The following is a 23,229-nucleotide window of genomic DNA, read 5'->3' on the forward strand; positions in this document are numbered from 1 at the left end:
GTCTAGCTTGTCACAGCTTTCCTTCCAAAGATCACGTGTCTTTTAGATAGGATAATATGTACATATATAGATTGTATGATATGTATAGTTCCCAAGGAAATGGCAATCCACTCCAGTACTGTTGCCTGGAAAATCCCATGGACAGAGGAGCCTGGTGGGCTACAGTCCATGGGGTTGCAAAGCACTGGACACGACTGAGCGACTTCACTTAGAGCTTGTTTATGTTTCCTGTTAATTTTTGATAGCGTACGGTTCTTGCTCCATGAATGAAGTACCTTCTTCAGTCCCTTTAAGGACACTATATGAAATGAACAGACCCTAGACGGGACGTCTGGCCTTTTCCCTCTCCACTCTGTGAGACCCACGATTGCTCTTTGTCTTGTGTCTACAGCTGACCTTGTTCTTTATCACTGCAGACTGGCTCAGGTGTCCGCGATCCTGGGCTACCCACTTGCCCTGTAGACTCAGCCAGTGGCAGGCTGAGTCCTGGCCGTGATCTCCTGTCTCCCCGCACAGACCGTGCTTTCACTTGAGATTGAGTGCAGCTGTCCCGGGAGGCCTCCCAGGCCTCCTTGAACGGCTGCTGTGGAGGACTTTGCTCTGGGATGGAAACCCCCACAGCAGTTGCCCCGGCTCTTGCCAAATATAGTGTCCACTTCCTTGTTTATCTGCTGATTTGTTTCTCTTCGGTTTGATTGCTCTGCCCATGGAAGGGGACAGACTGACAAACCCACTTATCTCCTCCCACGGACCGGTGTTCATTCATCTGTGTGGACATTTAGTCAGCCCTTCAGTGCTTATCAAGTGTCTATTCTGTGCCAGTCACACAGTTGGTTGAAAGTAGGTTTAAAGATTAAAAGGCGTGGCTTCTGTTTTCAGGGAGCTCACAACTATGAAATGAGTCATTTAAAAGTGACTTTCAGGGATAGAAATAAGCATCCTGTATTTTAAAACCAGGAGGACATGAGGTCTTTTCTCTGGGTGGCACTCTGCACGCAGTCTTGGCAGAAGGGAGCAGTCGTGCTCACCGCTGTGGAAGAGGGAAGAGCTTTTTCAGGCAGAAAGGGACGTGGGTTCCAGCAAACAGAAGCCTTCACTGCAGAGACACAAGCACAGGGGACATGGTGAGCTGGGGACCCATAGCCCAGCCAGGGGCAGAGAGAAGGGACCGTCCAAGTGGGGAGGTGACTTGGACCAAAGGGGCCAGGTGATGCCTGCTGAGCACCAGCCTGCAAGTGGGTACACGGCTCTCACCTCACGGGGTTCATCTGCCAAGAAGGAGAGTTGCACTGGCCAATGATTCTAGTAAAGAGATTGGGGATGTCCGGCTCGATGCAGGGAGTCACGGACAGCACCGGAGAGGACGAGCCCCGAGCCCCCATGCCACTGCAGACACAGCAGAGACATGGATGCGGAGAGTCACGGACAGCACCGGAGAGGACGAGCCCCGAGCCCCCGTGCCACCGCAGACGCAGCAGAGACGTGGGACTGTGTCCTGCGCTCGTCAGGGCAGGAGGTGTCCCAGAGAACAAGACACGGTCAGGGAGGAGCGGATTGGGTTCTGTCCTGCGGAGGAGAGGGTGCCGTTGAAGGGCATGGTGTCCAAGCTCAGATTTACAGCACACATGCTGGCTTCTGTACCAATAATTCCGATTCTCGCTGATCAGGTCACCACTCAGGTGGTGACCAGCCCCTTAGACCTGGGGAAGGGTAACCTAAGATGAGAATCCTCCGTCTGAGTGTTTTCGAAACCAAGGGTCTCTTTCCAGCAAACGCTTCACGGCAAGTGTAGGATTGACTGGGTTTTTTTTTTTATATACAATTTTAATACCTTTCAAAGAGAGAGTCATTAAAAATGCAAGGCCCTTGGAAAACGTCTACCCTGCCCTCAGCCAGAGCCAGCCCCGTCTTGGGTGATACCCAGCAGAATAGGCAGGGCACGGATGCGATGGACCGCCTCCTTCTCACCATCTTTCCACGCACCTGCCCTTGTAATAGGATATGTTTGTGTGCGCGGACGGGCTGGCTTTTTGATGGCCTCAGCAGAGGAATTACTCTTTTAGGTGGTGAGTGGTTTGCTCTGATGCTGAACCAAATCGGATTGCACAGCTGCCGTGACAAATCAACCCTCGAGCACAGTGCTGTTTTCTTCCCCAGTAGCACACAGACCAGTGGTCCCCAGCCTGTATTTTTGTTAAAGGTTATGTTTGCCTTAAACTAATTAAACCCATTTGTATCAAATGACTGGAATAACTTCCCTTCTGAAAATAAAGAAAATAACTGAAAGGAGTTGGTTCCAAAAAAAAAAAGTCCGAGTTAATTTCACCCACTGACATAGCGCCGCACTATTAATTTTATTACCCCTAAATGTGAAAATAAATCAGCCTGGTGAAGACAGCATGCTCATGTAGGCTCGTCTGCAGAAGTCAGGCCGCCTCACCAGGAAGCTCCTCGGAGGGCAGCCGGCCCACACGTGCTGGAGCAGCGGGCGCGTAAGTCCAAGGCTTCCACAGACTGAGCAGCCTGCACAGTCCTCTCAAAACCCCCTTTGGCGTTAGTCTGGCAGAGCGATCAGACGCCTAAGGACGCCTCTGTGCGTCGCGCATGCACCTTGTAAATGTCTGTCTGTTTCAATCGCACCAGTGGGTTAGGTTAGGATGGATTTATCACACATCGTGAGAATTTTTTAAAAGAGCTGTCAATTCCTTTTAAACGATACACTTAATGAGGTGTTCCTGGTGCCGGGCCCCCAGCTAGATGCAGGGGGCAGAAGCCACTCAGCAAGGCTCACTGTCTTTACGGTGATAGACACTTGTGCGTGCTCCCCTCACTTCTGTACGAGAACAGTGAAAGGTGAACTTTTTAAAGAGGTGTTTGGCAGTTCTTCAGGCCTCTTTTACTATGTCCACTCGCCCTGGAGACTCAGGGACTGTAAAAGGGTCTAGAATGTTCAGCAGCATGACTTGGTTTAAAGCCTAGAAATGTGCATGCACACACACACACACACACACACACATGCACACACGCACACACACTGCACACACGCATACATGCACACACACACGCACACACATACATGCACACACATGCGCACACGTGCACACACGCACACACTGCACACACACATGCACACGCACACGTGCACGCACGCACACACCAGACACACACGCGCACACACTGGACACACGCACACACGTGCACGCACACATACATGCACACACACACACCAGACACACACGCGCGCGCACACATGCCCACACAGACGCACACACAGACGCACATACACACACTGGACACACACGCACACACGCACATGCGTGTGCACACACACACACGCACACACGCACACCACAGATGCACTTAGGCTCACTGTTGCATCGGAACAGTCTCGGCGCCTGCGCCCCGATCTGCAGCTCCATCTCAATGGGAGCCATGACGCTTGGGGAGGAATGGATGGTCTTTCCCGCTACATTTGCAAAGGCTGCCGAATGCTTCCCTCACAAGGTTCATTATAGAATAATTTCTACAAGTTTTCATAGGATCCAGCAAGAAGAACAGGCACGTAAGACGCTTGGACCTGGGGCTGAGTTTGCACATGTGGGAAGCAGGGACTCAGGGAGACCCCTGCTCCTGACTCGGGGGTCCTTCCCGGTCTCCGTCTAGGCTGGGGTCTTTTCTGCTTGCTCAACGGCAGACCCTGTGCAGTAGAGGAGGCTGGTTTGGGAGGATTTTGCCCCAGTATTCCCTCGGATCCTGTTGCATGAGCACCTGCCTTGCAGACACTGTGCTCAGCATTTTCATTATCTCTGTCCACAGCCAGAAGCTTGCATGGGGTGCTTCTACTGACTGAACATTCCTACCCTCCACTTCCCAAATTCATATGCTGAAGCCCTAACCTTCAATGCGGTCAGATGTGGAGGTGGAGCGTTTGGGAGGTCACTGGGTTCAGATGAGGTCATGTGGGTGAGGCCCTGATGGTGAGGCTAGTGCCCTGATAGAGACACAGAGCAGTCTCTGCCACAGAAGGATACTCGGAGAAGGCGGCGTCCATGGGCCAGAAGGAGACCGCACATCAAAACCCCCCAGTGCTGGCACCTGACCCTGGGCTTCCCGCCTCCAGAACGGCGTCTGTGCATTTTGTTATGGCAGTCTGAGCCAACTAAGATATTAGTTTTCCCGTCTGTTGGAAAAGTTGAGACTCAAAGGAGGTGAGAGATTGTCCCCATATTTCAGGCCTAGTAAGCGACTCAGCTGGGTTTCTGCTCCCAGGCCGGTCTGATTCCTGTCCCCACCCCTGTGCTGAGCCCAGCCCCAGCCTGGCACCCCCAGGATGCGTTGGCAGGTGCCCCTCCTCTCTGACTCCTGAGCTCTCCAGATCAGGAGAAAGGAGAGGGTGCTCCCTACCTGAGCCCCGCCACAGCTGCCTCTTCCCAGGTTGAGGTTTCATTGCCAGGGCGGGCCCGGCCCTGGCCAGAAATCTGGAGGGTATGTCCCGACCACATGGACCAGGGAGATTCTTGGGAAGAGGAGGCTGGTTCAGTTCCACAGTGGCCGTGTGCTCGGGGAGGCCATGCCCCTCCTCTCCTGAACCCCAAAATTCCCCGCAGTGAGCGTCCCCACAACAGCTGCGTCAGCCCAGAGGCCCAGACACACACCCTCTTTGGCGGGATGGACATTGCTAACAATAAAATAGGCTTGGTGATCATAAATCCTATTCCAGAAAGGGAGGCCTCGCAAATCTCCCTTTTATATTACAACTGCTTTAATATTGAATTTTTTTAGGAGTGTTCCTATTTGATACAAGTGAATGATGTCGTTTAGAATATGAATATATTTAATCATGCGTTTCTCTTCCCCATGTAACTAAAGGTTGTATAAAAATGTGCTTTGAGATGGTTTAAAATCTGAAGCCATGATTAGGCTTGTCAAGATAACCAAGGTGTTAAACATGATATTTGGGCTCTAAGACTCTTACCTTTTAATTTTACCATCGTCAAAATGCTCTCAAGAGAACTGCAGGTCTCTCTTGAGATTCTTTTTTTATGAAACCATAGTAGCAGGAGCTAGTCGCCTTGGAAAAAACTTGAGTGTGAAAATAAAGCGTGACGCTTTTGCTCCATGTGCGAAGCGCTCCGCAACATACCCTGCGCCGTGCAGTCCGCGTAGCGTCACTCACGTTGACAGTTCCCAGCGTCGCTGTCCTCATGTTCTCAGCGCTGCCTGCTCCCTCTCTTGACCCCCGCTGGGTCAGCTGGCCTCACGCTGGCCTGAGTGGCCTCACTCCCCCTCGGGCCCTGCCCCTGGTCTCCTGCCCTGGCACCTGGGCCCGTGTCAGGTCCTGGATGTGGCTGCCTCAGCTCTGCGACTTGCTGTCCCTCGTCTCCATCAGCCGTTCCCACCCCCCTGCATCCACCTCTGGGCCCTTTCTCCACCTGTGGAGTCACCTGCCAGCCCCAGAGGGGCCTGCCCTGTCCCGTCCTCGCCCAGGCACCCCGGCCGCGGGGCTGGGTGGTGCCTGCCGCCCGCAGCTCGCCTGGCTTTGCCTGCCTCTCTTTCCCCTCTAACCCCCTCCTGCCTCCTGCTGCCCTGGAGCAGGGCCTTGCTTGCCACGCGCTCTTGGCCAAAAAATGAAGAGACGGCTGTGAGCCGTGGGGAGCTCTGCCGTCACCCGGCGCAGAAACGAGTGTGAGGATGTCTGAGCCATGAGAGTGTGAGGATGTCTGAGCCGCCGGCCGTCGCCTCTCTGCGGTCAGAACAGAACCGTCTGCTGGGGAATCGGGGTTTCCGGGCGCTCGCCACAGAAGCACCTGCCTGATCAATAGCGTGACGACCCTACCGCCATGTGAGGACTGTTCCTGTCACCGGGAGGTGCTGGTGAGGTTCTACTCAGCTGCTGTGGATTAGCGATCAGCAACCTTTCCATTAACCCCCAAACCCAAATCAAGCCCAAATCTGTGGTCCTTGTTGAATGACCCCGGATTGGAAGACATTGCTGGGAGGTCCTGCCTCCCAGCCCTCCATGGCGGTCGTTTTACTGGCGGCGGCAGGTGGGGTGGGGGGCCTTTGCGCGAACCTCCTAGGTTCCTGGGGCTGGACTGGCTCGGACTCCTGGCTGCTGTGACGTTGGAGATTCCCGGGGGGGGGGTCGCCCGGGGGACCTGGGGGACGGTGGCCTGTGGGGCAGGGCAGACCAAACTCCTCTCCAGTCGCTCTGAACAGCAGAGTTTGGAGGCCTCTGCTCGGTCCATTCCCGAGCAGAGAGGAAAGTTCACAGCAGAATGATGCCAGTTTCGACGTTTCGGTAACTGGAGCCGGCCCTGCCCCTAAGCGCAGCGCGTCCCCAGGACCCGGGAGGGGAAGCAGAGAGCCTCCTTCCAGGGCTGCGTGCAGGGGCAGCTTCTGCCCAGGTGGCCCCGGGACCCTGCCCCCCTGATGGGGCCTGGCTCAGCCTGTCCCTGCCGCACCGTGGGGGAGGGCAGGAGGGATAGTGACCAGAGCCACCCCAGTCCCCCAGGGCAGGATGCTTGCCTGGTGTCCCCATGAGATTGCTGAGGACCACGTGGAGTGTGTCCCCGAGGGACCGAAGCCGGCGGCAGGGAGCCCGCAGAGCTGCTCACTGCTGCAGTCTCTGCAGCAGGGAGCCCCACGCCCTTGGGGAGGCTGCTTTCTCATTAACCAGTTACCTGCGGCTCTTTGGAGGGGGCATTGGAGTCCCGTGTCTTGATTCTGCTCTTTAACTTGACAGAAGAGAGTGAGCGAGTGCGGAAACTACACAGTCCACAGCGTTTGCACGCGGCGGATGCTGGTCCCCAGGAGCCCAGAACCACTGAGGGGGCAGGGAGGCTGCCCGAGCCAAGTGCTTCCCGGGGCCCCCCTGTGGTGGCCCAGAGCCACCGAGGGAGTGGGAGGCTGCCCGAGCCACGTGCTTCCCGGGGCCCCCGGTGGCAGAGACCACAGGTCTGGGGGGGCCACCCCCAGGTTCTCAACCAAGGCCAGTCCCCCGATGGCAAGGGGTCCAGTCCCGCAGGGTGGGGGGCCCCGCCTGGAACCACACTCCGCCCTGAGGAGCTGCTAGAGGAGCCCCCGGGAGTCCTGAGACGCTCCTCATTGGGTCTGTCAAAGCTCAGCTGACGCAATGAGAGCCAGTCACCCTCAGACCTCGTCGTCCTCGTCTGAGCCCATGTTGAGGACCTCAGCCAGAGGGCTTTCTCGTTTCCTGCACCTTCGTGGGAGACTCGCTCTGAGCTCCTGGGAGCATCACCCGGGCCACTGTCTAGTCTGAAGTTCATCCTCCCATTAAAACAGGAAGGCTCAGTGTGCAGAGGCAGGAGGCAGCGTTCTCAGGGGCCCAGAGATGACCGAGGTTGACACCGGCTGCGGGGGGGGGGGCGCGCCTGGGGGGCGTCCTGCCCAGCCATCTTGACTCCACTAAGTTAGACCCCCGCCCCTGTGACCTCAGGCCCCTGTGGGAGCCGCAGCTGTTAAAGCTCACGGAACACGTGAGGCAGCTAGGAAACGCCTCGGGACGGACGAGCGGGAGGAGATTTAATAGCTGCCCGGGAAGGTAGGGCCTGCTTAGGTAAAGCACGGCAGCGTGCCCGGTCGTGTTGTCGGAGGCACAGAGGAGTGGGAACAGTGTGAACTGCCGCAGAGGGGCTCGGGGGCTGCGAGGCGCGCCAGCCTCATTAGAGATGGGAAGGACCGGAGTGTGCCTCGGGACGCCAGACCTCAGTGCAGGCGGGAGATGTCCAGGAGCGGGGCGTACAGGGGCATCGTGGGGAGTGCTGTCCCAGGACCCCTCCCTCCCGCCTTTCGCCTGCCCACCCTCTGACCCTGGTCCCAAGGCCGTTGCTCAACGCCAGCCCCGGAGTGGCTGCCAGCGGCGGCCTCGGGAGGCTTGCTGGATGTGGGGCCCAGCACACGCCTGCCCCTGGCCTGCCCACAGGTGTCCGTGCCCAAGCAGGAGAGGATCCAGTGTCCTTGCAGTCAGAAGAGGGGAAATGATACACCTTAGCTCACTTTCCAAAGATGCATCCACGTTTTTCTTTTTAATTAATTAATTTAATTGGAGGCTAATTGCTTGGCAATATTGTGGCGGTTTTTGAAAGCGATGCGTAGGATGAACAGTTTTCATAGCACAGATAACTTATTTTTAATGTCGGCTTTAGAAGTCATCTCACTTTCTGCACATGTGTTTTTTTTTTCCCATTCCCTCCTGGCACGTGTAGACCAGACAGCAATCTAACTAAGCAGAGGGTTTCTGTGTGATGCATTTAACTTCTGTGACGGCTGAAAGATCATCAAAGCAGTCGTCTGTCCCGTGTGTGTGTCTGTGTGTGAGTGTGCGCCTGTGTGTGCGCTGGGGGCACACCGCTGCCTCTCGGGTGGGTGGTGCCTGAGCCCTGCGCCGGCTGGAGTCCCGGGGTGCCCGCAGGGCCAGCCCCCGTGATACCTATGACGCCCGCGCAGGGGCGCACTCACTGCCGGGCGGGCGCTCCCCGGCCTCCCCAGGGCGAGGGGCAGGGGTGGGCGGATGCTTTCTGTCTCCCAGTGCTTGTAATTCCCCTGCGGCCTTGAAAGGCAGGCATTGGTGAAGCAACTCAGCCTGGGACTGTGAAATGGATTTACGCTTTTCGGAAAAGGTTGAATGCTGCCCTTTTGCCACACGCTCACCTGGGCTGGAGAGACGTGTTCTGAGGGACGGTGCGCAGCCTGCAGGGACATCTCTCACTTTCCCTCCACGATGCCCCCACCCGCCCCACCTCCACCTCTACCCAACCGTCTCCTCTTCTCCTGGGCCATGTCTGCGGGGAGGCTGTAGCTGGCTCACCACACGTCTGACGAAGTGCACAGAAGATTTTTCATCTCGCAGAGAAATCGTCGCATTTCACGCGTCTGTTTTGCCTCTGATATTCCTACTTAGGAATGATGACGACCAGAGCTTTGAGCATGTGTTTGGATTGGCGCCTGTCCTTGGAGTCCCTGCAGCCCTGTCATCCCTTCATCCATTGAACACACGACCGAGGTCAGGGGGCGGGCTGGGTGGCCAGCCCTCTAAGGCATCCCTGGACCACACTGTCCTGGGTGCCAACTACCTCTGGGCCTGCTCCCTGGGGTTGGCGCTGCCTGGGGACCTTGGGCGCAGCTCTCTGGGCTGGCACAGCATGGAGCCAGCCTCCATCCCAGCCCTGACGTTCCCCCAGTGCCAGGAGACCCATGTCCCGGTGAGATAGATGCTACGTCCTTAAACGGGGCAGGAGTGCACTGGCCATCAACGTCAAACAGCTCATCTTCATTCCAACGTGGCTCAGTCAGTCAGTTCAGTCGCTCAGTCGTGTCCGACTCCTTGTGACCCCATGGACTGCAGCACGCCAGGCCTCCCTGTCCATCACCAACTCCCGGAGTTTGCTCAAACTCATGCCCATCGAGTCGGTGATGCCATCATGTAATGTGGCTGCTGCTGCTCCTGCTGCTAAGTCGCTTCAGTCATGTCCAACACTGTGTGATCCCATAGATGGAAGCCCACCAGGCTCCCCCATCCCTGGGATTCTCCAGGCAAGAACACTGGAGTGGGTTGCCATTTCCTTCTCCAATGCATGAAAGTGAAAAGTGAAATGGAAGTCGCTCAGTCATGTCCGACTCTTCGTGACCCCATGGACTGCAGCCTACCAGGCTCCTCCGTCCATGGGATTTTCCAGGCAAGAGTACCAGAGTGGGGTGCCATCGCCTTCTCTGTGTAACGTGGCTGCCCATGGTCTAAGGCGGCCTGTCTTCACGAGAGCGCCAGCTGCCTCAGGCTCTAGGAGTCTGCTGAGAATGGCCTGTCCTGTCCACGCCCTTCTGTCCACTGGTGACATCAGACCCCTGGTAAATCAGCCAGGCCAGCGGCAGGATCCGGAAGCGCTGGTCTGGGGTCCTGGCTGGGGCCCGGGGGATGGAGACAGGCTCCGTGTGGCTGCTTTGTGGGAGAGGGAAGTCGGGTTACGGGGGTGGGGCCACGTGACAGTGCTGTGACCCTTTCTGTGGAGGAAGCTAAGTTCTCCTGAGTGTTTTAAAACCCTTTGTTCCCGCAAAGGGAAACCCAGGGTGTTACTAACGGGTTAGAAAATGAGTTCTCTCTGCAGCTTGTCAACTCTGAGAAATCGCCGCCTATGACAAATGCGGGAGGACTCAGAAATGATTTGCCACTTACCTGAAAATGATCTTCAGTCACAGCAGAGGCGGGGAGGCCCTGGCCAGCCTTCGCTGCGGGGCGGAGCGTTTGTGAGCCTGAAGCGGGTTCCCGCAGCCGCAGGCCGCATCCACTGGCCTTTGCGGCCTCGGCTCTCTCCAGAGCCTGGGGTCCTGGCCTCAGGCCGCCCTGCCGGCCCCTGAGCGGGCTTGAGCGCATCACTCAGGGGCGCCTGTGCTGACCCGTGTCTGTCCCTTACCCCCAGTTTGCTCCGGGCTCTTGGAGAAAACTGACAACCGCAGCCCCTGCCAGGATCCTTGTCACGGGCGCGTGGCCCGCGGTTTGCTCAACTGCTGTGTCCTCAGTGAGGCGGTGAGACGCCCTCCTGTCCGCTGACCGCGTTGGTGGTGGGCATCCCCAGCTAGGCTCCCAGGGCCCCCGGGATTTGACTCGCAGCCTCAGGTCTCCGGCTGTGTCGGCCTCTCTGTGGTGACCCCAATACGCGGGCCTGAGAAAAGGAACAGGAGGACGGGATCCCCGGGACCCTGGCCTTGGCCAGGTCTGCACCTCACCACGCTGACCGGCAGCCCGGAAGTCTACCCTAGAAGACGGGGTTCCAGGAGTTCAGCCTTCACCTCCTCCTTCCAGGGTCCGAGCCAGGAAACCCTCAGGGCTCCCAAGGGGGCAGCTTGGAGGAACAAGGGGGCTGGAGGGATGTGCTCCCTCTGCCCGCCTGCAGCCCCCGCCCTCGCACTGGCCAGCCCAGCACCCTGCCCGCCCCCCACGGCGCTCCTGTGGGCCGGCTCTCCGTCCCTGGGATCTCTCTGTGTCTCTCCTGCCTCTGTGGGTCCCCCAGGGCCTGCAGCTCTTGCTAAGGTGCCACCTGGGGGGCAGTAAAGCTGGACTTCGGCCAGGTTCCCAGGGGCCGTGGTTTTTATGGAGGGGGAGACCTGAGGGTCAGTGCCCCCTCCAGCCTCTTTCAGGACCACACACAGCAGACCTGAGTGCGTCCCTTTTAGCTTCTTCAGCACGAGTGACATCTCTTTATTTTATTATCTCATTCTTCAAAGGAGTCCAATACCTCTAAAACTGGCAAATAATTTTGGCCCTCCCCAGTGGTTTATTTTGCAACCTGGAAAACAGCTTCTCTTGTCTGAGTTACTTTGGTATAAAATGAGGTGATTGTTTCCACTCTGCTCAAGCATTGCAGAAATTATTTTTAAGATGATGGTTACAGGGAGACAGGATTCAAGATTAGAACTCCACTCATTATTCTCCTTAAGACGTTTCCCTGAGCAGGTGATGTTCTGTTGGTGCTCGGAGGTGAGAACACTCGTTTATGGAAGTGGCGTCTCTAGATTGTGGCAAATACAAAAGCTGGGGCCCCGTGATGCCAGGATTGCCGTCTGGCACCCCACGTCCTGCAGAGGCTTCTCCAGGAGTGGTGGTCACCTCTGTTTCCAAGCACAGCCCCGGCTGCAGGGACCAGTCTATCGCTTACAACGTCTGTAGGTGGAGGCCAGTGTGCACGTGGGGTTTAGTGGTGTGGACAGGCTTTGTCAACCTTCCCACCAAGGCCCGTTTCTGCAACGACCAGGGAACTCAAGCCATCCTGGTGCCCCTGCAACTTCACGGACACCCCCAGGAAGTCACTGCCAGGGTCGTGCAGTGCAGGCCATCTGTAGATCAGGGGCCCCCTCGGTCTAAGGGAGATTCCCCACTGATTGCAAATGGGTCAGAGGAGGCCGGTTCCCAGGGAACAACCCGTCAGAAGTCACTCTTGGTTTTCAGGACAGAAAAGGTCAATTGTCTCCTTCGTTTTCCTCCTTGGGGTTAATCCACTTCCTTTCTCCCCAGCAGGAAACCAAGTTCCCAGTTGGCATCTTCTGTTTCTTGTGATATTCTGCAGACAGTTCCAGACGTCCTGTTGACTTTCAGAATCCCAGAATGTGGCAGCAATGCAGGAGACCCGGGTTCCATCCCTGGGTCAGGAAGACTCTCTGGAGGAGGAAATGGCAACCCACTCCAGTATTCTTGCCTGGAGAATCCCATGGACAGAGGAGCCTGGTGGGTTATAGTCCATGGGGTCACAAAGAGTCAGACATGGCTGAGTGAGTCACACACACACACACACACATTTGAGGAAACAGACCAAGAGAGGACAAAATGTGTTGGATTAAAATGAGGTTCAAGTTCAGAATCACCTTTTGAATTAGAAGAGGCTGACATACTTTCATATATTTTTGGTAAATTAGACAATTTTGACTTGTCTGCAGTGTTTCTTCATTTCAGAAATTAAAAGAGCAAATTCTTTAAATGTTTGAAAGAATCCTTGTGCTTTATCCAGTAGAAGGAGCCTCGGCTGAAGTGCCAGCTACATCACTGCCCCGCTGCTGACATCAGTCAGCTGTCTCTGGTCTGAGACCTGACACTAGGCAGACACCTCTGAGTCCTCACGTCTCTGGTCCTAAGGGAACAGGTGGCTTCGAGGGGACGCCTGAGCAACAGGTGACGTGCTGGCGGCCCCCGAGCTCAGGTCCACCTGGCTCTTGTTTCAGGGAGGCGAGGCTGATCGACTGCTGAGCTGTCTTGCCCACGAGAAGGAAGGGTCAAGCTACTGCCGCTGTCCCCCTGCCCCAGGCTACTGTGTATCCCCTGGCGTCACCCTCATCAACTCCCACAGCATCATTTCTTTTTGTTTCATTCTGTTTTAAAAAGGTCTTTTTTTTCTGATCTTTGGGCCTAGCCATGTCTGTAAGATCTTAAGTCCCCAGGCAGGGATCAGACTGGAGTCCCCTGCATTGGAAGCAGAGTCTCAGCCACTTGACCGCCAGGGAAGTCCCCTGCAGCATGCGGGGGGCGGCTCACTTCTCACCCTTCTCCCCCGCTTGCCCCCGTGTGCAGCCAGGGCTGCGCTGGGTTCTGTACAAGGACAGAATGTGTGTGTGCATCTCACGGCGGTTCTCACACAGACACCCTTTCTCCTTCCTGGCTTCCGTGCAACCTGCCTGGGCCTTCTCGTTGCTCAGCCCTGCTGGGAGGAAAAGCAAACTGCAGCCCGTCTGAGAGCTCTTCAAACCTCAGAGCTGAGCTGGATCAGTAGACCACCCTGCCTCCCTCACAGCATGGAAATGTATCGTGGGCACCCCTAAGCTCGTCAGGGTCGTATGACTTGTTCATTTCCCTCCAGGAACTAGTTTTCTTTGACGCCCGAGGGGGTGTTTGTTGGCGACACCATAGGGTTTGTGCAGAGGTCGAAGTGCAAGGGTGTGAAGCAGGTCAGAGGGCCCGGAGTGGCCCTTGGGGAGCTGTCACATCAGCCCTTCCAGGATGAATGGGGAGATGCAGGCTTTACAGGGGGCTCTGGGCCCTGGCCCAGCCATGCAGCAAGGGGGCTTTAGAGTGATGATCAGGACCGTCTTCTTGAAGAAGCCGTCCTGTGACCAATGCCAGGCATGCAGCCGAAATGCTGGACTTGACGAACCAATTTCTTTACGGGATCAAGTGTTTTCAATAAATGAAAAAAAGAATGTTTTCTCAGGTAATGAGGGAACTCACGTAAGCAAGACTGCTGTCACTGAGAATGATGTTGTGACGAGCGCGGATGCTACCAGCTTCCTTGCACGGTTTTACAGCGTGCAGTATTGGCCCGAGACAAGAATCTGCTCCTCACATTTCAGGGATACCTGATCGCTTTGTTTTCTCTCTGGAGCCCCCCTGTAGTCTGGGAAGGAGCCCAGACCACGTGCTTAGGTGGTGAACAGCCATCTGCTCATTGCTGTTCATGCCTCAGGCCCCTGGAAGCTGCCCGGCCCTGCAATTAGAAATCGGAGCCTAGGCTTGTAACCAGACCGTTCCACCTCCTTGCAAGTCCAAGCTCTCCTCTTCCTTCCTGGGGCCTTGCTGGGGGGCCTTGGGGGGCGTTCAGCTGCTTCCTCTTCTCTGACCTCCTTTGCAGAGCAGGGGTCTAGGGCCCCAGGTCCTTCGGGAGGCTCTGGGGAGGTTCTCCAGCCGAGATCTCTAGGGCAAGGCAGGGCGCCACGTTCCCAGCTCCTTTCCTCAGGAGAGCTGCTCTGGTGGGGTCTCTGATGCTGCTTTCCACAGCTGTCTCCTTGGCGGACCCCCCAGCACAGGCGCTTGCACATTTATGCCTGGTGCAGACGTCTTTCCGAGGTCACCCGCATCCAGACATCATTGCCACCCCCGTCCGCCCACCCTGGGCTCCAGCTCCCCACTCTGTTCCTCAGTTGCAGCAGCGAGAACCGCTGGGTTCCAGGGCTGCTCCCTGAATGCCTCCTGCAAACCAGCCCCCACCTTGCGCAGAGCCTGTGGCCGGCGGGATCGGGGCCTGAGCCGAAGCTGAGGCTCCCTGACTCTTGACTGCTTATCTGTCAGCGCCTGTGGGAGGCCTGGGGCCAGGGCACTGAGAATCTACTGCTGACACAGTGGGACTTCATGCTTCTTTCCACCTGCAGAGGAGCATCTTGCTGCTGGGAGCTGCCAGGGGGTAGAGCTCTGGGGTCTGCGGCCCTGAGGGGTCCCCAAGTGGAGGAGAGGAGCAAGCAGCCCCGGGAGGCGGTATCGGCCGGGTGGCCCTGCCGTGGCCATTGATGAGGCTATGCTAACTTGGGCACGCGGCCCCCCCACAGCGTAACCCGCGGGGGCACAGCCGTGGGGCTTCACGTAGCCCGTGGGGGACACAGCCGTGGGGCTTCACATAACCCGTGGGGGACACAGCCATGGGGCTTCACGTAACCCATGGGGGGCACAGCCTTGGGGCTTCACGTAACCCATGGGGGGCACAGCCGTGGGGCTTCACGTAACCCTTGGGGGGTGCAGCCCTGGGGCTTCACGTAACCCGTGGGGGACACAGCCCTGGGGCTTCACGTAACCCGTGGGGGACACAGCCATGGGGCTTCACGACGACGCCCTCCCCGTGGGACTCTGCTCTCTGGGCCGCTCTCGTCTCTCCCTCTGATGTTTCAAGCAGAGCTCCGGTGTCGCCCAGCTAGGGACCATCTTCCTGCATCACCCTCCTCTATCGGCTCCTCTGTCTTTTGTGGGTGGCGTGATCTGTTTTGCAGACACAGGAAGTGGGTGGTCAGGACTGTCCCATCTGGAGCCAGCCTCCTGGCCCCACATAGCCCTTCACGTCTCGACAAGAAGCGGGCTTTGGCGGAGGGGCTCATTCTCGCAGGTTCTGGAAGCTGCCCGGGGGGCTCCGCTCATCACCATGAAGGACGATGAAGTAAAGCCCCACTGCCCTCCAGGGCGGAGCATGGTGTGAAATGTGGTCTATTGACTCAGGTTGGGTTTACGGTTCAGTGAAGGGCTGGGAGCTCGTTCCCCCAGTCTGGGGGTGAAATGGCCCCGTAGGTGGTGTCTCCAGGCCCGAGGCAGGCCTCTGGGTGGTGGTCCCAGCGGCCTGGGAGGTGAGTGGTCCGCACTGGCCGCCCTTGTGCGAATGGGGAGTGCAGTCTAGGCTCCAGACACACTTGGTGTGGAGAAGTGAGGGGAGCAGGAGGCCCACGAGGTCCGGGGTCCACACTTGGTCTGTTTGCCCCCAGCCTGAGCTCAGGGCTCCCAAGCAGCCAGGACCAGCCAGCTGGCCCTGGGGCAGAGCCCACAGGCCCGGCTTCCCTTCAGAGCGACATCACAGACAAGGGGCCTGGCTGCGCTCAGGGGCACCTCTGTCTATCCAGCCCTGCCTGTGACAGATGGAGGCCAGGCCTCATGGCTGGCTCCTGCCTGCTTTTGTCTTGTCCAGACGAAGCTCCTCTGTGTGGACTGGATGTTTGGTCCTGGTCCAGAGCTGACCTGAGGGCCCAGAGGCAGCTCTGAGATCAGCTGTTAGTGTCCTCAGGGAGGTGCTTCCTCACCCAGGGCTCTGGAGAGGCTGCCCCGGAGCCAGGACCCAGCTCTGCAGCCTCTAGGGGGAGGGTATTGATGCCACTGTGGCCGCCACAGCTGGGCTCCACATGGGTGCCAAGCCCAAGCACGCTTACACACGCATGTGCATATATATATGCACACATGCACACACACACACATGCACACGCGCACACACACACACATATGCACACACATGCACGCACTCACACATATGCGCACACACATGCACACACACACACACACACACACACACACACACACACACACACACACACACTGATCCCCTGTGTCCTTTCTTCCTCCATCCTACTGGGCAGAAACCACCCCAGAATCCTCCCAGACGTGTTGCACAGGCGGAGTTCCAGGTCACGCAACCCCTTCTGGACCCTTCCAGGGTCCCCTCAGTGGATGCGTCTCTTTGTGAGGCTGGTTTGTGGTTGGGTGGCTTGGAGTTTCCACTCATTCTTGGCCCTAACTGCGTGGCTAACCTTGCCGCCTGTCACTGCCTACAGGCGTCTGAGGCTGCACAGTGTCTTAGAATAAGAGGGAGCCTGACTGTTTCAATCTCCAGCCTCAGGCTTCTGGCACTTTCCACCTCCTCCGTCGGGCAGTTACTGTCTGCACAGCGGAAGCTCTGAGAGGGCTGCCCGTGGAGCCAGAGCCTGCAATAGTGACCGACGAACAGTGGTCGCCAGGGTGTGCCTAGCGTGGACCCCCGTTCCTGCTCGGGACTGGGGGCCAGGGTGGCCAGTCACAGCCGCTGATACAGCCTGCTGGCTCAGCCGCCACACTGGCCCCTGGTCCTTGTGGGAGAGGCCTGGGTCCTGTCCATCATGGCCCACGTGGCCCGGCCCAGCGTGCGTGGCCAACCTCTTCATGGCCAGTGGACACAAAGCCCCGGTGGAGGCTCTGTCAGCAGCGCGGATGGCACAGCCTCCTGCGAGACGCAATGTGTGCGCCACCACTTGGAATTCCCGAGCCTGCTCTTCGTCCCTTTCCGGGTTTACAAACTGATGTGATGCTAACGATGGTTGTTTTGGTCCCACAGATAAAAGCAGAGAGCGCAGCCGGGCGCCCTGCCCACCGGCCCTGGTGCTGCACGCAGAGAGGAAGAGCCCGGCGGGGGATGGAGAGGACAAGGTTGGTGGCCGCAAGACACAAAACCCCCGGCTGGGGGCTCTGGGGGCCCACACGCCCTTCTCCCCGTTTCCCACCTGACGCTCAGCAGCGGCACTTGGCAGTCCCCTCTGTGGTACCAGGCCACTGCCAGCTGGACCGCTGCAGAAACCAGCAGAAGGAAGGGGCGTCTGGGAGCCAAGCAGGAGCCGCCTGGCCTTTCCGTCTGTGTCCAGTCCAGAGCTCACTGGCAGGCTCTGCTCGGAGGGGCTTGGGCGGTGACCCTGGGTTCTCACGCGTGCTGCCCCCCGTGTCAGAAGGCGAGTGCACACAGGCGGCCGGTCTCTGCAGTTGGACACCCCTTGGGTGAAGCTGCAATCTGCACTTGGTTTCACTGTTACGGGAACGCCTGTGTTTCCTGAACACAGAATCTCAGGTCCTTCCCGATAAAGCGGCATTTTATAGACTGACCGAGAACGTGTTGAGTGCATTTCCTTTCCCACGAATAACCAAGAAGTCAACTTTCACTACTGCCTTTGAAAGTCACAAATGGCACATAACATGCTCTGACCGTCGGACACCCTAGCGGCCTCTGGTCTGAGCCGTCGGGCACCCTGGTGGCCTCTGGTCTGAGCCGTCGGACACGCTGGCGGCCTCTGGTCTGATCCATCGGTTGGCCTCTGGTCTGAGCCGTCGGACACCCTGGCGGCCTCTGGTCTGCCCCAGTATTGTGTGAACATTCTTTCTTCCTGTGTTGCTATCAGCCTTGTCTCTACCTCGGCCTGTTAGGTCCCCCGTTCCTGTGGTTGCCCTGTTCCTTCCCCATTAGCGACATCCCTGGGCACCCTCACCTGTGGTCCCCACCATCCTCTCCATCACTAGTGCTGGGGCTAGATGGTGTAAATGAGTCGCGAACAATAGAGCAAATTAATCTCTTGCTTCCCGATGAAGGATTTCTCTCTATGAGGTGAACATCCGTGCCAGAATTACATATTTATTAAACAGATCGTCTTTCTTCTGCTTTAACTACTGTCTCTATCTCTGCACTCTGTGCGTCTAATTCACTTTTATTACTTCAGCACGGAGGGGAATTTTATGCCATGATTAGCCATCTTTATCACCAACAAGAAATCATAGCCAGTGTGCGGCACCAGAAGACGACCTTGGTAATTAGCTGGAGAATCCCAGCATCGCCGAATTTAAGTGTTAGTCTCTATCACAAATCATGTCCCACTGTATTTCCCTGAAAAAATTATCAAGGGGAATCTTCTACTCAGAGGCCCCTCATTGGGTTCCATTGTTCAGTTAGCTTCGTAACGAAAATCTCCCCTCGTTTTCCTAATTGGATTAGTAATATAAACTCTGGTCTCAACATACCCTTATATTTTTAACACAACTGTTTCTGAATACACCCTGTTATGTTCATTATTTATCCTGAACTTATTTTCTCATAGGAAACTAAGACATTTTCTACTACCCCAAAATTCTAAAAAAAAAAAGTTGTTCGTGAATTTAGGAATAATCATATAAATTACAAACCGTTTATTCCGTGTAATTACCTGTCACAACGAATGAAGGGCACCAGGCAGACCCCAGTAAGATACCAGGATGGTTGAGTGCGAAAGAGACGACCCCTCAAGTCCTGGATCTTACTTGTCTAACGTTTAATGAATGCGATTCCCAGGGGCCACTCTGGACCTGGTCCGCTGACCTTTGCACCCCAGGCCTCCCTGCTCATCCTCTGGCCTGCCCTGCTGACACTGGCCGTTCACTCCCGGTGATGTGGGCCCTGCTAGGAGGAGGTCTCACGTCACTGCCTGTGATCTCACTGCAGCTTTAAGTGACTTCTTTGGGGTTTATAGCCCCTGGTGATCTTTTAACTTTGTGTTTGAATCTTACATTTCAGTGCTGTCGGGACCCAGCACTTTCCTCGCTAACAACCTTTCGAGAGGAAGCTGGGAGGTGGGAATGAGCTGTGGTCCCAGGGTGGCCCTTGGAGGCCCCTGGACAAGCATCTGGGCCTTTGGTGCAACAGTCCTGTCCTTGCGCGGCCACCCACCAGCGGTGCCCCACAAGGCGGGGAGCCTCGGCATCCTGGGTGTTCGATCATTCCGACAACCGGCTAATCATGTCCTTACCTACACTACCTCATAGAGTGCTGACACGGATGGTGGTAGAAAAAGTTTCTCAGCTTTCAGGATGACATTTAATTTTTTCTAAATGAATCTAGAGCTTTAGTTGCCCAACAGACATGGGTTTGGGTGGACCAGGAGATGGTGACGGACAGGGGGGCCTGGCGTGCTGCGGTTCACGGGGCCGCAAAGAGTCGGACACAACTGAGTGACTGAACTGAACTGAACTGAACTGAACTGAAATATCTCAGCTCGGAAACTGGTTGCTGTTTGGAATAATGCACTAGGGCCTTGTAATCTTATCGATTTTTCGAGAGAAAGAAAATGCGGTCCTTATTATATTATTCTAAATTTGAGATTAAAATAATGAAAACAGGCAGTAGAAGGAAAGAAATGTTTCCTTGCCGCTAGAATTTATTGTGCTCACCGTGGTTTCATTTTTCTCTTGCTGCTGCTACTGCTAAGTTGCTTCAGTGGTGTCTGACTCTTCGCAACCCCATGGACTGCAGCCCACCAGGCTCCAGGCAAGAGTACTGGAGTGGGCTGCCATTGCCTTCTCCCATTTTTCCTCTTAGAACTGCTCAAACTTTGAGACAGCACTGACTTCTTAAAACAATTTTCTCATGGTAATTTTTCATTTCTACCTTTAGGAGTTTGCTTCTGTTTCCTTTCGTTCAAGGGCCTCCCTGGTGGCTCAGACGGTAAAGCGTCTGCCTGCGACGCGGGAGACCTGGGTTCAATCTGTGGGTGGGGTAGATCCCCTGAGAAGGGGATGACTACCCACTCCAGTATTCTTGCCTGGAGAATCCCATGGACAGATGAGCCTGGCGGGCTACCGTCCATGGGGTCACCAAGAGCTGGACGCAACTGAGTGACTAACACTTTCGCTTTTCATGTTCCCTTTGTTTAACAAAATCCAATGTCTCTTGTATATCCGCGCAGCTAAAGAAGTCAATCTGAATCTTGGACTCACGTTTAGGTTGGTGTTATAATTGCCTGTTTTCTGATCTCAGAGAATCGTTTAATTCCATCCAGATTCTATCCATAATAAGCAACGGGTCAGGTGTCCTAGCTGTAGGTTTTTGTTTTGTTTTTTAACTTTAGAAAATAAATCTTCATTTTCTTCTTGGGGATATCATGTTCAGACATTCTTTTCTACATGAAGACAGAGGCCCCACTGTGTATCAGTCAGCGGCACCCTGTGAAACGGGCCGTGAACTCTGCCCCAGGTGGACACTCCAGAAATGGGGGGCTTCCTTGGAGTGACGGGACGCTGCAAGGACACGCGCTTGTCGCTTCCCCTGCCTGCCAGGGACGGGCTGGGCCAGCCCAGCCTCCCGGGGCCCTCGCTGCTCGGAGGGTTTCCGCCACTGGAGGCTGGGCTCGGTGGCCCTGTGAGCTTGTTTCCAGAGACAAGTCCAGGGGCCTTTCTGCCCCCGGACGCTGGGGCGTTCAGAAGCGATCTCTCAGCTGCTCTGCCTGTGTCTGTCTCTGCAGAAGGAGGCAGCCAAGCCAATTTGGGATAATTACAGGGAGGCCCTAGTCTAGGTCGCTCAGCACTGTCAGCTGTGCCGTGAATTCTAAAGGCTCACGTGGCCCCCAGGCCCGCGCGCTGGCTCTGCTGAGCCGGTCACTGCCTAACAGCCGCTGTGGGCAGGTCTGTCTGCAGGAGACTAGTTAGTCTCTACTCGGTTGCCTCTAATTGAAGAGGAGTGTTTCAATTTGTTTTAAAGAGCTTTCCTGCTCTCTATTCACAGGAGCCTCCGTCGATCCTGGTGACCAGCGAGGATAGCACTCCCAAAGGCACGAGGCCCGTGGCCTCCGCCCCGGTGCCGGGATCCCCCTGGTAAGACAGCCGCGCCTGGGGGTTGGGGAGACAGCCCCGGCTGACCCAGCACTTGTTGTCTCCACCAAAGGGAAATGCATATCCTGTGGGTAATGCTGTTTTACACAAAGCAATTTGCCCCTCCTGGCGGGTAGAGTTCCACACCGTTGTCACCATCTGCCGAAAGAAAAATAGCATTTAAGTGATAAGTTATCCTGCTCCAATATATTTGCAAATATGCATTAAAGTAGGAAGGCCGTTGTGTATTGATCTGCGCAAGGCCGTGTCTGCAGAGACGGCGGCACGCCTTGCACTTCAAAGGCCTTTCCGTGGACTCCAGGAAAAGCATAACCGAGGAGCTGTTAATTAAAGACATGCCTGCTCTTTGTGGCCGCCCTGTGAGGATTCACGTTCTCTGCGCCTCCACACTCAAAGCGCCCTCCGCGAGGGAGCCGCCGACTCTGGTTTTCAAAAACGTCCTTTTATAATGGAGTAATTTAGAATCAGAAAAAAAAAAGGTTATTATAGTAAAATTAGTTTTAAAGCCTGCAGATTAGACTGCAGGATACGGCTGGGAGGAACAGCTAATTTAGAGAACTGGAACAGAGCCACTTAAGGTGCCGTCGAGGCAGCAGCAGCAGCCGCCCGCGGTCCCCGGGTCGGCCCTGTGTGATGTCCTGAGTGGATCCCTGCATCTGTCCTGCCCTGGCCACCTGCTTACCGTGGGAAGCCCTGCTCTTAACTGGACAAAGGGGGCCCCCTCTCCTTCTCTGCTCAGAGGTCGGTGTCACGGGCACCCAAGGGCCTCCCACCCTTCAGCTCTAGTGCTCGGTGAGCTGAGGGCGCCTCACAGGTCCGGGCCCCCATGGTGACACCTAACGATACAGTGTTTCCAGGGCTGAGAGTGTCCTGCCCTTCAAGTCGGGTCTGATGCCAGCTCCTGGGTTAGCGCAGATCCCGCGGGCCAAGGGCTGAGTCCCAGCCCCCTGCCCCTGCGCGTCTCCCCGGCTGATTGCGAGTCCCGGGCTCCCACAACCTCCTATCAGGTGTGAAAATTTGCTAGAACAACTCACAGGACTTACGAGAGTGATTCACTTGTGATGACATCTGTATTATACAGGGTGCAGCCCAGGACAGCTGGATGGCCGAGAGGCAAGGGCAGGCCGCAGGGCGGGGGTCTCTGGGCCTCATGCCCTCCTGGGGCTGCCACCCCCCTAGGACGTCAGCGAGGTCAGCACACTGCAGCCCTCTGAACCCAAAGGAAGCTTTCTGAATGCTTCATTACTAGGCCTGTCCCCCGGATCCTGGAGGCTGGGGGTGGGGCCAGGAAACCAACCCTCTGATCACGCGGTCGGCCTTCCTGGGACCAGCCCCCACCTCCATGGTCACACATGGAGGCACACCAGTCACCGTGTCGTCAGCCTGAACTCACGTGAGGTTGGGGTCCTCAGGAGTAAAAACGACGCCCCAGTGGCTCAGCTAATTAAAAGGGTTTTAGGAGCTTGGTGCCAGGAACTGAACGGGAGACAACACAGACTTAAACTGTTACTTTTTTTATGATGCCAGAGATGCTGTCTGGGGTCTTCTGGAACCACACTCTCTCGCGTGTGTTTCTAAGGCAAGCACAGTTGGCTGCAAATCACGTGAGGGGTTGCAGTAAACTCAGCGAGGTGTGTGACCTGTCACACTGTGTACTCGATGCTGTCCCGGGGGTTATAATTGGGCAGGAGACCTGACCTTGAGCCCTAGAGACTTCTAGGGCTGCAGTTTCAACTTCTCAGTGACGCTGTGTTCGAGGGCAGAATGCTCCGTGGGATTCTGGGGTCCTTGGTCAGGATGAATCACTGTTGAGCCTTCCAGCCCGAGTGTCGGCCGTGTGGGAAGCTGTCCTCTCTCAGGGAAGGGGGTGGCGGGGTTGCAGGAGGCACCACGCCTGCAGCTTTCTGAGCGGCGTTGGGCCCGCCGGCTGAGCCCGGGCATGTTTCTCATCTCTGCTCACCTCTCTCCAAGCCTCCCTGACTCAGTGCCACCTGAGCAAGGCTGCCTGGCCTCCGGGGTAAAGCATTCCAGAATAAAGGGTACCGGCGTTCAAA

At 56.3% G+C, this 23,229-nt stretch overlaps 1 protein-coding gene across 1 annotated transcript in view; it reads left to right on the forward strand.

Moving 5' to 3' along the window:
• The window catches only part of TCERG1L (transcription elongation regulator 1 like), a 199,926-nt gene that overhangs the window by 114,905 nt on the left and 61,792 nt on the right, over positions 1 to 23,229 (forward strand). Inside the window, exons 5-6 of the mRNA XM_018041118.1 lie at positions 17,112 to 17,203; positions 21,069 to 21,157. Of these exons, the coding sequence (XP_017896607.1) occupies positions 17,112 to 17,203; positions 21,069 to 21,157 (181 nt within the window). The remainder of the gene's footprint in view (positions 1 to 17,111; positions 17,204 to 21,068; positions 21,158 to 23,229) is intronic.

Source organism: Capra hircus, chromosome 26 (assembly GCF_001704415.2).
Source record: "Capra hircus breed San Clemente chromosome 26, ASM170441v1, whole genome shotgun sequence".
NCBI lineage: Eukaryota > Metazoa > Chordata > Mammalia > Artiodactyla > Bovidae > Capra > Capra hircus.